Raw genomic sequence first — 14925 nt, 5'->3', positions numbered from 1 at the left:
GCCTTGGAGTTGCATGCCTGTCAGCCCCGCACTGCCTTACCTGCCTGCTGGGTTTGCAGGATGTTCAGTGGACCATGGGGATTAGTCGTGGTGCGCGTAAGCTGGCCGGACACCCCAACTAATGAACAATTAAAAAAACACCATGATGAAATAGTGAGACAATAAGCTATAACTGTAACAGGAGAGCTACCTCTTTTTAAGGTTTTTTTTTTTTTGAATTATAATTATTTTTGTTAGGAAAAGAATATGATCCAAGTTCAAATCACACACTCATAAATGCACGCGGTGGGTTTCTCACTGTAGACTTCATTCAGTCCCATTTGGCATAGAAGGCCTTCGCCCAATTTCAGCCGTTTTTTCACTTTTCCCTATATCGAGTTGCGCTTCCCCTTTCCTTGCCTAACTCACCCCACCGTTCCGTCTGTCGTCGCCCTCCACTCTCCGGTCTCTCCCTCCCTCCCTCTCTCTCTCTGTCTATCAACTCTTTCCGAACGCGCTAAGAGTTCCCTAAACAAAAACCCGAACTCTCTAGCTTATTATTAAACACATTCTCTCTCCGGTAAAGATTGAATTCTTCTTCCTTTTCTTTCACTCAGTGGTTCGCTCACTTGGGGTTAGGGTTTCGTAAATTGCCTGTCCAATTCTCTTCTCCTCTCTGTAATGCTTCAAATTACACCCGAGATTCGCCAATGTACACTCCTTCGCAGCCTATGAACGTTCACAATCAGATCGTCTCTACTGGCGTTGACGACGACGGTGCCCCAGCCGATCCCATCGATCACCACCATCACATTCACTACGAAGACGGCACCCCTGCAGTCGTCGTCGAAGACGTCTCTCCCGATTCCGTCTACGTTGCCGCCGGTGTCGCTGCGTCGGAACTCGGGATTCAGCCTAGTGATTGTTCGAGTCAGCTCACCCTGACGTTTCGTGGACAAGTTTATGTTTTCGATTCCGTTACCCCTGACAAGGTACTGTTTCTGTCCCTGAATTATGCAATTTAGGGTTTTCTTACATATATATATATATTTATATATTTTGTTCAAGAAAAAGATTTGAGAGTTTTCATAATTGTGATTTTGTTTTTTGTTCAAACGACTCCGAAATAGGCTTAATCTTGTGGTTTAGGGTGACGAAAACAACGTCATCCCTCTGCAATTGAAAAGAAAAGGACAATTAGGGCTTGACTTATTTGCTTTTGGGAAATTTGTTAACATCACTGTATATTTTGTAATCTTTACAGGTTCAAGCTGTATTGTTATTACTGGGAGGATCTGAATTAACTCCTGGTCTGGAAATGACTACTCAAAATCAAAGGGTATTTTCTCAATCATGATGATATTAGATGTTGATATGGTATAAATTGATCTGATTTTTCTGCATTTTATGTTTTAATATAGGGTGTGGTGGAGTACCCACCGCGGTGTACTCAACCTCAACGAGCAGCTTCATTAAGTAGGTTCCGGCAGAAGAGAAAAGAGCGATGCTTTGATAAGAAAGTTAGATATGGTGTCCGTCAGGAGGTTGCACTCAGGTTTGGTTATTTATGTATGTTCTGGATTTATGATTACATCACTGCATGAGTTGCTAGGAATACTGGTTCTAACAAAGTGTCAAGTTGTTTTTGTTTTGTTGATTCTCATTTTGAATCAAATTCAAAAAAATAAAAACTTGTTTCAGGTGCTGCAAGCATTTTTATATTCTTATACCACGCATAACTTTTCTCAGAGGAGTGACAGATGGAGAATTTGTGTTTTTTAACAAATAGAGTAGAGCATACTATTGTTGCGTTACTTATGTTTCCTACTTTGGTAACCATCATATTTATTCCATTGCATTAGCAATTCACATCTACTGGTTTTTAACATATAAATAATTTCGAACAGGGGAAGGTTCAGGTAATTCATAGTAGGTATAAAGTTAACTAATACTTGGCAAAGATCCAAATGGTGGACATATGCATTTATAGTCATTGGTCTGGTAGAAACATATTGTGGCAAGTTGTTGAAACTAGGGAGACTAATGAGCTCAGTGGTCTAAAACTTTCCGAGAAACTGTACTTCATATGATGTTCTCGGAGCATTCATACTTTAGTAAAGAGGAGACTGAAAATGATTTGTTTCTGCAATTTCAGAATAAATTAAAAAAAGGAGCTCTTAACCGTGCATCAAGGATTTCCTCCCCTTTTCCTTTATGGAGGGATATATGCACGCATAAATCATGTTTTGGTTATTCATCATAAAAATTCATGTTCCTTTTACATGTTTACACTGTTGAAACTATGATTCTGTGCTCAATTACCACATCTGAGAAACTTATTTAAGATGTGTTCTAGAAGTGATGAAATCATACACTAGGGATCTTGGAAAAGTATTAAAAACTTAGCCAAGTAACCTTAGTTGTATTCTAGAAAAACAAATTGAAATGAAAATACTTTTTTATGCACATGCAGTAGCCTTCCCAGTTCTTCTATTACTTGTTGATAACCTATCGATGATAATTAGTTGCCGAGAAATATCTTATAAGAGGACAGTACCATCCACATTCATTGCACTATCTGAATAAGAAAATCATGGAAGTTAGGTATGCTGTTGCTTTTATGGGAGTAATTATTCAGGAAACCTGAATTGTCACCAGGAAACAAAAAACTTGAGAGGAAAAGTTGCAATAGCCGTTGCAGAACCACAACATCATCATATTATATACATCTGCTCTTAGAGGTTTACTTTTATGATGTTTGATAGTAGTATGCATTTATGTAGACTAGCTTGCAAAAAGAAAATCTTTTTAATTGTATATGTATCACTACATCAGGATGCAGCGCAATAAGGGTCAATTTACCTCTGCCAAGAAGTCTGAGGGAGGATATGGCTGGGATGCTGGTCAGGATTCAGCACAAGATGATAGCCAACATGAAACCTCGTAAGTTGCTATATTTCTTAATTAATGAAATATATCCCAAAAGGAGTTTTATTGTTAACTCGTTTGAATATTTGTATCATTTGTGCCCTTGTCTAGGTGCACACACTGTGGCACTAATTCAAAATCCACTCCAATGATGCGGCGGGGTCCATCTGGTCCAAGGTCTCTTTGCAATGCCTGTGGGCTTTTTTGGGCAAACAGAGTGAGTATCTATTGAACTTCATAAAACACGGATACCATGTTGCTTTTATCACTTGTCCCTTTTTAAATTGTGATCACTGTTGTGAAAAGTGCATTTTCACATTCTCGGTGCTGAGTTAAGGTCTAGGTCTTTAGAAAAAAATAATGATTATCCTGTATCTATTGTTATATATGTCATTTGTTAGGGAGTCAGTACACTTGCTTTCAGTTCCATACATACTGTTTGCACATTTGCATGTGATTGTTTGATGGATATTGTATTTGCTTGTTTCTGCCCTACCTTTCAAATGTAGCCTGTTGCTGTTGATTATGGTTCGGAAGTTTAGATATGCCATGCCACATCGTCATCGCTACAAGTCATCGAACTTTTTATTTTTGCATATATGTTTGGTTTCATATGATGCAGAATTCATGTTAAGGTGTTCAGTTTGATGAATGATGAATTGATAACAAGGTCAAGATAATAATAGTTTTAACTTTGTAAATTGGGTGAAGAGGATGACAGTAGCTCTGCTGCTATCCTATTGGCAGCCGGTAGCCGAGTCCAAGTCTTCATTTTCACATTTTTATGATGAGAGAGCTGACCTTGAAAAAAGAAACAGACTTAGAGATGCTAATGGATTGAGTGGAGGAAGAATTTGAAAAAGAAAAAAAATCACAAAATAATTTAATAACTTGTGAGGAAAAACTAGATGTTACAATTCACCAAGTAAAATTAGATCATGTAGCAGGCAGGGCTAAGGATGCAAAGGAGCCCAGTGGTTGCAAGCTTTGGCTGCCCAAGGCTCTGAGCATGACATTGTTGAGCAAATAAAACTTTATGAGATCAAGCTTAATTGAGCTTCCAAATGCTAGCTTGATGATGGTTTGGCGACTGCCTGGCAAGCTCATTAGTCAAGATCCAGTGAACAAAGAAGCCCTCTGATATCAGGCTCTAAAATAAGCAGTGTGTTAAAGGCCATGCTTTAATGTATTTGCAAGGTGGAGGGTAGAACGTATTCAATTATTAGTAATATCAACTCTTGAGAATGGATTTTGTCTAGACCTTCTGGGTCACCAGCTGGTTTCTGTTAATTCATGGTATTCGTCATTTTATGAATTGGTGATGTGCATTAGCTGGTTTCTGTTAATTCATGGTAGTGGTCATTTTATGAATTGGTGAATGTTTTTCTTTTTTTTTTAGGGGAGGGGGGTTCATGATTTTGCTTATGGAAAATAAATGGATTGCTGTTATCTTTAGGGACCTGAAAAAAGAATTAGTTTTACCGAGTTTGATTTTGACTTCTCAAGAACTTTTGAGCCCTTGCAGTGAAGAAGCATGGTACTAGATAATGGAGGTGGTGTAGCTATAGCTTACAGCTTATTGAAAAAGGATAAGGGCATCCTATGGTGATGCTGGATCATATCTTGGAACCTTGCATATTAGTTGAGATCTCTCCCTCTTCTATTTTCATTTACTTTTTTGTGGGAAAGTTTTTGATATTCATGAAGCTAGGTTAGTGAGACATCCATGTAAGACTAAGAGGGTCTAGGGCCAAGATTAATTCTGGAAATAATGTTTGCTGTATTTGTATTGGTATTTTGGAGTTTAGACGCACATTTTGGTAGGATGGTGAGAATAGAGTGGACTATGGAAGTGGACAACTGGATGAGATCATCAGTGATACCATATAATGTTTCTAGGTGGCCCATCAGCATCCTTGTGTGGATATACGTTATTTTGGAATTGGACTCCTGATTTAATGATATTTTGCGTTTGTGCTGTATTGTCTTTAACCATCTGATAACTGCTGCTTTTGGTGCTGAAAAAGGCTGTTCTTGTTTGCTTTGCTTTAAATTCTATCTGCATGCTACAATTTATTGGAAAGATATCTCGGTTGTAATGTTATCTTCTAATAATGTTCACCTCTCCAAAGTCCAATTTTGGCTAAATTCATTTCATGCCATCCAAAATAAACAGCCCGCCTTATTTAAAAAATAGACATTGGATTCCGTATTTGATTAATAAAATTCTGCAGGGAACTTTGAGAGATCACTCCAAGAAAGCCCTGGAACATTCTGTGGCTCCAATTGATCTGGTATATTCCTTATCTGCATAAAATTGTAGTTCTTTGGTACAGCACATAACATCAATTCTGAGTGTTTTCCCCCCACCTATAAGCAATTTGCTAATCTACCATGCCATGTAAATGCTGTGCGTGCTTTTTTATTTAGGGTGAAACAGAAGCCAACGAATCGGACTCTGTCCCTGCTATCGATACACATGACAATCCTGTTACTTACGCCAATGGTGGTGATACGGCCTTAATAACAGATCATTGACCGAGTTTCTGAGTTGTATTTCAAGAATGGCTACTGTAATCGCGTCAATTCATGTTGAAGGTTTTATAGCAATTAATTCCTGCTTGTCCTGTGGAATGTACAGATATTATAGTGCTATCATCAATACATGAAGTTATCTTGTCCTTACCTTAAGCAGTGTATGAGATTTACCTCTGGAGGATTCTGCTTTGATGTATAACATAAAAGTTTCAATGATCTATGTTGGTAGTTTCATATAGCTCCAAATGCTTTGATTAATATGCCAATAACTCCACTGAATCACATGCAGTCTGGGCTTCACCATTTTCTGGAAATAAGGAAAGAATAAGCGGGGATTGTGATCAATGAAGTTTAATCAGTCTCACCAATAAGTTTGCCCAGATTACGGATGCTCCAAATTGTTTTCAAGCCTGAATTTACTTTCCATGTCAACCTCGCATGCTTATATAACTGCCTAAACTTATCTATAGAGCCCGTGGAGAATTTTGGCCTGAAATGAGCTGATGGTCGTTGCTTCCCCTTTGGTCATCTTTTTTTGTACTGCTTTTGACCTCGGGGAAAAGATTGGTTGGCAACATGTTGTCTGTGAAGTTAGATTCCAGTTTCCATTGAATACAAATGTTGATGTATTTACAGAAACTGCCACTCGGTGGGACTTGATTTCTCTACGACAAAAAACCTAACAGAGAAGATTTATGGAACAATTTAGTTTCATATTCAACGAAACAAATCCCCAATTTTATCAAATACGATCCCTTCTCTGAACTTTGCCAGCTATTCATCAACTACTCAGTTTGCTTGCTCATTCAAGATCTTAATAACTAATGAAACAAACATAGACGAAAACTCACAATTCAGAAATCAATCAATAACAATCATCATCATCATCAAAATCCACAAAATGTTACCGAACCAAATCCATCTTGAATTATTCTGAAAAGACCATGTCAGACATAATTATTTATACAGTCAGCATGTCCAAGAATGTTGGACACATAAACTCAATCCCAAGCAATGCACATATTCCATGCTTGCTTAGATCAAGAGTCTAACGCGGATGATAGACATATAGGCCACGCAAATGTGGAAGCCACAGCAGGCGATGAGCAAAGGAAGGATGCAAGAGCATATGAAAGTCAAGGAGTAAACTGTCAGACATCTCATGTGGATAACATTATTGGTTAACACCCATAGCTAACAAAACAAAGGCCTCACAAAACCTAAACGAAAAGAAAAGGAGTCCTACCCCTGTTCTCCCTGTTGTTTCTGGCAGCCCAAATCACAAGGCAACAGAAGGCAACACAGGCAATAAAATTTCAAAGAAACAAACAAAAGGAAGCACAGTCAAAAGCGACAGCAGCGTAAATGCACCAGAAGTAAAAAAAGCCAGAGCAAGGGATACAAAAAAAGACCACAAAACAGAAAAACGCACAAGTATAATGATAGGGAGAAGCAAAAACCGACCTCTAAACCCACAAAGCAGAGCAATGGCAACGTCCACAAATGGCACACGAGAAAATATAGAGAGCTTATAAACCCCCTCCTAAAGCACCTAAAAGACACAAATGAGAGCAAAAGAAGAGAAAGGTTAAGCGAGATGAAGGACACATCTTACCCAATAGAGAGTTTACACATGCATGGTAAGCTCATGTCCCGAAATAATGGGACAAAAAGCAACAGTGGATCACCTTGGCATAAGAACATTAAAAAAGGAGTTAGCCAATCTAAAAAGAGCAGGAGCAGGGCACCTTAACTTTTGGATGGCAACTGAATTACAACGGAACCCAAGAGGAGAGACGGTTACCACTTAAGAAAACACTTGTCCAAATCCAAAAACAAACGTGAAATCATCAGCAACCTAAAAACCATTACGCGCCTATGTGCAGTACAGTACATGAGGGGTGTGTTAGTTTACGTCGTGTAACCGTCGTTTTAAAAAAATTTGAGGGGGTGTGTTAGTTTACGTCGTGTAACCGTTGTTTTAAAAAATTTTGAGTTTTTTTTCTCATTTTTTTATATTTTACTGTTATTTTGATATTATGATAATAAAAATATATATTTTTAATATTTTTAAAAATAATTATAACTACATTATCTACACCAAAACAAAAAGAGATATTGATAGTTAAAAAGAGTGTTTGAAATTGTATTTAAATTGTTATTAATTTTTTAAAATATATTAAAATAAATTAAAATTATAAAAAAAAGTTAAATTTTTTTTCAAAAAAACCTTTTGAACCTACTCCACACACCACGCTCCACTTCACTCCACTCTGCCCTGATCGAACGCACAGCGTCTCCCGATACCGAAATCAATGGTAGCGTAGAAGTAAGGCGCGTATACACGGGTAAGGATCGCTGAAATTCCAAGCAAGGGCGACGCCTCAATCATGCTGGATTTCAATGCCAGCGCAGCACCAAGCACCCAGCACCCAGCCCTCCACTATAAAATATAAATAAATTCGGCGATGAGCAACGTGTAAAGGAGATTGAATGAGAAGTTAAGGACATCCCCTGAACCCACGGCTAAACACAACCCCTTGTTAAAACCAGAAACCACCCAAATATTTGCAAGGCATAACAACCTCGATGCAAGAGAACTATTCTAGTCCCCTGTGGATGCTATAACAGTGGAATATGCGGACCATTCAGTTTCTTTTGTAACTGCAATGTAATTTGTGAGACGCTGCTTGTCCAAAATAAATGCAAGCTATGTGCATTTATCACATTATCCCATCATAGTAATTTACTAAGATACCCTGCCCACTTTGGAATCTCCAACACCATAGTTAGTGATTGTCTCCACCGCACGCCATCGTCTATTAGTACCAGCCGTTGGATCATCATCCGAAAACACATCAGCCCATCCAATCACCCATCATCCATCCATGCGAGCCGTCTTCTCTATGGATCCCACCAGAAAACAAGCATCAAGGACCCAAAATTACCCCACATCCTAACATCATGCTCCCGCGAAATCCCAGAATAATACTCCTTGATTAAAATACAAATAGAAATCCTTCTCGACAAGCCGACAAATTCTTCGCTTTCAATCCGAAAAATAGAAAAAAAAGGGGGCAAATTGCAAGAAAGAAAACTAGAGAAAAAGGGGAAAAAGAAAAGAAATTTCCAAATTGAGCCCCTACAGGGTACAGACCCTGCAAATCTTAGCTATTTTTAAGGTCTCTCTATCTTCCATTTTCGAAGCTTCTTCTCCTTCTCCTCTTCTAACCTCTAAGTTAAATTATAACTCGCAGCTCACCGATTCCAGTTATTTAGATAACTTATCATTATTTATTTAAGTTAAAAGAAAATATATGTCCTCTTCGATGAAACAGCTGCGGTGGTAGTTGGTGAGTGATCTAACTTAGGGTTTCCACTTTCCACGACGGTCGGTGGTGACGGTTAGGGTTTCATATGGCGGCGGCGAATCCACAGCCCCTACAGGCGCGTCCGTACAAGGACCACCGAACGCGAGCTCCAGTACAGATCGAGGACGATGACGACGGAGAGTACGAAGACGGTGATGGTATGGATGACATGGAAGAGGAAGCAGCAGTAGCGCAAGTGAATTCAGGCGTGAGTGTGGCAGAGCACAACCACGGTGCTGGTGGTGGTGTGGTTATAGCTTCGAGGACTAGTGAACTCACTCTCTCTTTTGAAGGAGAAGTTTACGTTTTCCCTGCTGTCACCCCTGAAAAGGTCTCTCATTTTTTCTGTTATCCACAATTTTAACTCTAATATTTTGGAATTTTGTATGAATATGATGCTTGTGACGCATTTGTTAATTTATTGTACGGATTGGTACTTTATATTCGTTTATTTTCTACTTTTGAATTTAGTGTAAGGGCTGTTTTACTTTTGAATTCTGTATGAATGCGATGCTTATGCACGTATTTGTTAATTTATTGTACGGAATTTTACTATACATTCATTTAATTTTTACCTTTGAATTTTGTGTGAAGGGCCGAAGGCTGTTATTTTGGTGCTACGGATTTTTTTTCTTTTTTTACTTCATATATGTTGGAAAGTAGTAATCGTACTCTTGATGCTTTCTTAGTCGTACCAAATTTGTGAGCATTAATACGTGAATGGAGATGCTTTCGGTTTTCAGGAAATCTTCTACAAGAACTATGTATATTTGTTTCCGTGCTTTTTTGGGAACTGCAGAAGAAATCGATTGCATCTTCTTCAATCACATTGGATGCATATTTGCTTGCTATGCATTTATTAGCCTAATTACTTGGACGCTTACAATTAATGCAATTATTTGTTTTGTTCTTTTCATCATTCCATTAGTTTTCCCGAGTCTTCCTATAGTTCTCTGTCTCGGGTTTGCTTACTTTAAATGAATGATAATATTGCTTTTGACTGTCAGGTGCAAGCAGTGCTCTTGCTTCTGGGAGGACGAGATATACCTACTGCGGTACCTGCTATTGAAGTGCAATATGATCAAAATAATAGGGTAATGCTGTGTTTTTGGGTTATCAAGAGCAACGCCATTGCTTCCTGAGCTTACATTTTACGCATCCTTTGTTATATTCTCTAGGGAGTGGGTGACACCCCAAAGCGCTCAAATCTTTCACGAAGAATAGCCTCTCTTGTTAGGTTCCGTGAAAAAAGAAAGGAGAGATGTTTTGACAAGAAAATAAGATACACTGTGCGAAAAGAGGTTGCACAGAGGTACTTCTAATTAAACCTTTTAACTTTAAATTTGGCCTTTTTAAAAATGTTTCTTCTGCTGTCTGATTATGTTAAGTGCGTATGTTCATGGAAAATAATAAACTAGATTGCCAGGACTAGCAAGTTCTCTTTGTAATAAAATAAGATGATTTTATTTGTTTATTTCCTTTTTACATATCTGGTTGGGTGAGAGCTACCGAGAGTGAAAACCTTTTTTAGTTTAGTGGATGGAGACAGCTGAATGTGCAGCAATTATTGTTGGAAATTTTCTTTAAATACTCTCCTATAAGTGCTCATCTATGATTTGGTGGTTATTGGAACAAGGAAGCAGTTGGTGTTGGAGATGCTTATCACAGAAAGAAATGTACTTTAATGGTAGGGGTGGAAATAATGAGTCACAATGTGAATCTACATAATTAAACCTCTTTCCAGACACCCTTAAGTTTGGTAATATCATTTTTAGTTTTTTGGTACTGACAATGTCTCACTCTCTTCTTTGTTGTCCTGCTAGAATGCACCGCAAGAATGGGCAGTTTGCATCCTTGAAAGAAAATCCAGGGGATTCAAGTTGGGACTCTGGTCAGAGTTGCCTTCAGGATGGCACCCCTCTTTCAGAAACTGTGTGAGTTAAAAACATAATCTGGGTTTGAGATCCTCCATTTAAAAATATTTAAGACAATGATGTGTTCTTGCAATGCTTTTTAGTGTCCGGAGATGTAAGCACTGTGGTGTTAGTGAAAATAATACTCCAGCAATGCGTCGTGGGCCAGCTGGACCTAGGACTTTATGTAATGCTTGTGGACTGATGTGGGCAAATAAGGTTTGTTTGCTTTAAACTTCATTTTAACTGTAACTGTTGGAGTTATGGAGATGGCTTTGCATGCATATGGAGCTATAGAGTTAAACAGTCAATTGCCAATCATATGGAGTTATATCTGTTTATAGGTGTTTCTAAATGGTGATAGTTAACTCTTGGTTTCTGATGTCTTCAAGTTTGTCAAGAAAGGTAATGAGTTTGTGCTGTGCTCTTGCCCGTTGTTTAATGTGCTCAACTTTGCAAATCTGTTCAGTGCACCAGGAAAAAGTCCTATAGACGGCTAATATCATCTGATATCAATTGTGTTCATTTAGTTGCCCTTTTTATATGAAAATACACGAAAAGAAGCTTTTATTTAGTCATTGGACATGTTTGCAACAACTTCAATGTCCTTACTGAATGTTTGACTCACTGATACTCATGCTGCATTTGAGGAACAATCCACTTCTCATTTCTCATAATGGTCCAGGGATAACACTTGATGAGTAATCTTATTATCCAATCTTCTGTTGCAATCCTTGATTACATGGCTAATGAAAAATTAAAGGATTGAAATGTGATTTTTTTCTTGTTTCATTAAAAGGCTGAACAAGCGCCCTGGACTACATAGCGAGGTCTTAATAATTTAGCCCCCACTTCCCATCCTTCCTAGGATTTGAACATTTGAAGTCTTAATTGTTGGGGCCCTTAGGGAAAATTGTGATAAATTTATGTGCATGCATATAATTAAGTTCTCCAAAACCAATAAACCATGCGAATGCTTGAAATTAACCATGTTTTTGAAACATAGGTAGTGAATGGTCCTGTGCGGTTGTGATTAAAATTGCACCTTTTTTTTATATTAGAAATCATTGGTTACACTATAATTTCCAGACATGCTTCAGGTCGAGCTTCTATGTGGTTTCTAACGTTATTAATCCTTTTGGTTCTATGTTTCCCTTGTTGAGTATGCAGGGAACATTGAGGGATCTCAGTAAAGGAGGAAGGAATCTTCCAGTGAACCAAATAGAACCTGTATGTTCCATGAGTAACAGCTGCTTTTCTTTTCAGAATGTGTAGTTCAGTTCTTAAAGCTGATTCTGTTTTTTTATGAATTGTTGCTTTAAAAACTCGTTGCTCTCATACAACCTTGGTTTTGAGCTTGCCAATGAGGATTACCTATTTTAGCCTGTCACTGCTTTATCTTAATTTCATGTACATGATAGTTCCATGCAATGGCTTTGTTTTTTTGTTCATATTCTGAATCCAGCAGTGAAATTTACATTTTAGTCTCAATTCTAATTTGAATATCAATTCTAATTTGAATATTTATAGTGGAGGTAATGGCACTGATACATTAGCTATCTTGTTTTGACTGGTTTAACCCCTCATGTTAATGGGATTTGCAGGAAACACTGATCGAAGTCAAGCCTTCCATCATTGAAGGGGAATTCTCTGGTAACCAGGATGAGCATGTACAATTTCACCTTACCATTGCAATTGTGTTGTTGATAACTGGACTGGCATGTTTCATCTTACCAAGTTGATCTTTGGGGCATGCAGGGAACTGCTAAAGATCTTTCTAAGGCAGTCAGCGAAGGATTCAACAACCATTCTATCGATCCAGATGAGGTATGCCTCCAATCCCAGCCTTATCATATGCAAGTGAATGAACTTATTGGTTGTTCAAAACCATTTATTGCTGATTTTGGATTAAAACTGTGCAGTTCCTGCCTTTTCTGGCTTCAGCAATTTTACAATGGATGGAAGCATTTTTTTTTTTTTCCCTCTTCTGTGGCTAAGCAATGACATGATTTATTTTTACTCTGTTCTTTTTTCTGTGTACATATGTTTCTGGAAATTTATCAAACACCCAAATCAGTATGTCTGCCAACACTTGGTTATGTGTCTATCATTTGGTGCAGGTTTTGCAAGAAGCTACTGAAGATATTACAAATACTTTGCCAATGGGAGTTATCCATTCTTCCGGAGATGATGATGAGCAGGTATAGTATATATATGAACATCAATTGATGAGAACACTACATGATTGATAAGTACTGATGCCATGTTTGCTCGTCCTATGTGGTATGCTCCTCGATTTCCTTGTTGGTGAGCTAAAAGTGCATTTTCTATTGATTAGTCTTCATTGGTCATGCCACTCATGTTTGAGAAAGTGTTCCTGTCATAATGTGAGGGGTAATTTGGAAGGGCAAGATACAGGAACCCAGATATGGCTATAGCATTAATGTGCAACTGCACATAGTTAAGAATGGTTTCTTGAGCAGAAACACAGAACAAAGAACTCCAAGCACACAAATATGGTTATGTGCTATTAAGCAATGAAGAGTTGTCCAAAAAATATTGAATTTAATAGAGGTTTATTTTTTATTTTCATTTTTACACTAAAATAAGGTATCATTCACTTAACCCATGATCTCGGATGACATGTTGGGAAATATGATGCTTTCCAGTGACACCACGTTATTTCATGAAGTGTTGGGATTTGCAGGAACCACTGGTTGAGCTTGCCAATCCTTCAGATACAGAACTTGACATTCCTGCTAATTTTGATTAGAAGGTGACAGTTTGCTTCTCTCGATTAATGCATGAGAGATTTGGATTGGAGATGGTTCGTGCCATTTCAATCCCTCTTACCATGATGCTGCATGGAGGGAAAGTTACTGATCTCTCATGAAGGGTGTAAATTGTGAATTGTAACTAGAGCTGTAACCATAAACAGGCATTTCGCAACTGTAGATTTGATTTCTTGACAGGAGATGTGATGCTACTTCCAGCCGACACCAAGATATGGGGCACCGCTTCTTGTGGATATTAATGCTAGATCGTGTGTGCGTGTGTGTGTGTGATTCGTTAGGACACACCTGAGTGCGTTTACCAGTATTTATGTGATTAGGTTGTTAGGCTGTAATAAGATTGAAATGTACTTGTTAAATCATTTTTAACATGGCCCAAAAGACTAGGTTAAATATGCTTCTGGTATTCAGATGTTTAGAACCTGGTTTTGTATGATGGCAAATTGTAATAGGCCTCAGACACATGCGACGAAGTTGGTAGAAATACTAATGCGATTGTAATACTGGACCGTGTAATTTTTCTCTTGGAATCAGACCGTGTTATGTTGTGGAATTGCTTTCTCTAAGCAAAATCGATCTGAAATATGCAGATTGACATCGATCAAATAATCAATCCATACGACCTGTGATAAGAGCACCTTGACTGTATCATTTCGATCTCTCTTACCATAGCTTGATGAATCTAGTGCGTGTGATCTTGTGAAGATTAATACTAGAGTTTAGGAATCAATATAAAAAACAGAGCAATTACACATCAAATAAGATGATTTAAAAAAGAAAAGGAACAGAAAGGTGTAAACAGGAATTTTATACTGGCTCTCTACGAGTAAGTGATCCTGTCGTCAGGGACAGCACCGAGAGCTTCACTGTTTGTAATCGTACGAATTAGGGGTGAGCAATAAAATAAAAAACACTGAGAGCTTCACTGATTGTAATCTTACAAATTAGGGGTGAGCAATAAAATAAAAAATTGATTAAACTGAGAAAACCAAATTAGGGGTGAGCAATAAAATAAAAAAAGTTTGATTAAACTGAGAAAACTATATATAAAAAAAAAAAACAAAAATATACCAAACCAAGAAAAAAGTTTTTGTTGTCAATGTTGCCTTTCAGCTAGGATGTAGACTTTGCAAGATCCTCTATTGGGTAAGCATGTTTTCTTTTATTTTTTCCCCTCATATATCCTATCTTGACTTGAAAATTGTCCTGTTAAGACCCAGCTCAAAGACACTGGATGCGGTCACAAATCATACTGGAGTTATCGGGGATGATGGACCGATTCCACAATGTGTGCGTGTGCAAGCGTAGAAACATGCAGAGGGAACTATTTGATGGGAGCAACAACAACATTAATGGAACTCCAGTTTCTCGTTTTATTTTGGTCTATCTTCTTCAACTCTAGCT

General features: G+C 37.9%; 2 protein-coding genes across 4 annotated transcripts; both read left to right on the top strand.

Annotated features, from left to right (window-relative positions):
* Nucleotides 1–274: 274 nt before the first annotated feature.
* ZIM (GATA-type zinc finger protein with TIFY domain-containing protein) lies at nt 275–5683 on the top strand. The gene is made up of 7 exons (XM_011018701.1): nt 275–971; nt 1244–1318; nt 1401–1534; nt 2815–2922; nt 3019–3124; nt 5142–5201; nt 5338–5683. The coding sequence occupies exons 1-7, from the start codon at nt 690–692 to the stop codon at nt 5443–5445; spliced, it is 873 nt and encodes a 290-aa protein (XP_011017003.1). The 5' UTR covers nt 275–689; the 3' UTR covers nt 5446–5683.
* A 2763-nt stretch (nt 5684–8446) lies between these two features.
* LOC105120486 (GATA transcription factor 24-like) lies at nt 8447–13930 on the top strand. 3 transcript variants are annotated; one of them, XM_011018699.1, is made up of 11 exons: nt 8454–8627; nt 8784–9147; nt 9824–9910; nt 9995–10128; nt 10640–10750; nt 10834–10948; nt 11900–11959; nt 12334–12399; nt 12488–12556; nt 12850–12930; nt 13437–13930. In XM_011018699.1, the coding sequence occupies exons 2-11, from the start codon at nt 8863–8865 to the stop codon at nt 13500–13502; spliced, it is 1074 nt and encodes a 357-aa protein (XP_011017001.1). In that variant the 5' UTR covers nt 8454–8627; nt 8784–8862; the 3' UTR covers nt 13503–13930. The 3 variants fall into 3 exon arrangements, with proteins under 3 accessions (XP_011017002.1, XP_011017001.1, XP_011017000.1); XM_011018698.1 differs by having other exon boundaries at nt 8454–9147; XM_011018700.1 differs by lacking the exons at nt 12850–12930; nt 13437–13930 and adding an exon at nt 12652–12843 and having other exon boundaries at nt 8447–9147.
* The last annotated feature ends 995 nt before the right edge of the window (nt 13931–14925 follow it).

Source organism: Populus euphratica, unplaced genomic scaffold (genome assembly GCF_000495115.2).
Source record: "Populus euphratica unplaced genomic scaffold, PopEup_1.0 scaffold6.1, whole genome shotgun sequence".
Classification (NCBI taxonomy): domain Eukaryota; kingdom Viridiplantae; phylum Streptophyta; class Magnoliopsida; order Malpighiales; family Salicaceae; genus Populus; species Populus euphratica.
The sequence above is the reverse complement of the archived record's forward strand: the minus strand, read 5'-3'. Positions and strand labels throughout refer to the sequence as shown.

What these genes read in the sequence shown, in the direction of transcription:
- LOC105120486 (XM_011018699.1), top strand. Translation starts at nt 8,863, where the DNA reads ATGGCGGCGGCGAATCCACAGCCCCTACAGGCGCGTCCGTACAAGGAC. An exon ending in CTGGTAACCAGGATGAGCAT is followed by an intron (nt 12,400 to 12,487) that starts GTACAATTTCAC and finishes TGGGGCATGCAG; the next exon opens with GGAACTGCTAAAGATCTTTC. An exon ending in ATTCTATCGATCCAGATGAG is followed by an intron (nt 12,557 to 12,849) that starts GTATGCCTCCAA and finishes CATTTGGTGCAG; the next exon opens with GTTTTGCAAGAAGCTACTGA.
- ZIM (XM_011018701.1), top strand. Translation starts at nt 690, where the DNA reads ATGTACACTCCTTCGCAGCCTATGAACGTTCACAATCAGATCGTCTCT. An exon ending in CGTCAGGAGGTTGCACTCAG is followed by an intron (nt 1,535 to 2,814) that starts GTTTGGTTATTT and finishes TCACTACATCAG; the next exon opens with GATGCAGCGCAATAAGGGTC. An exon ending in GGCTTTTTTGGGCAAACAGA is followed by an intron (nt 3,125 to 5,141) that starts GTGAGTATCTAT and finishes AAAATTCTGCAG; the next exon opens with GGAACTTTGAGAGATCACTC.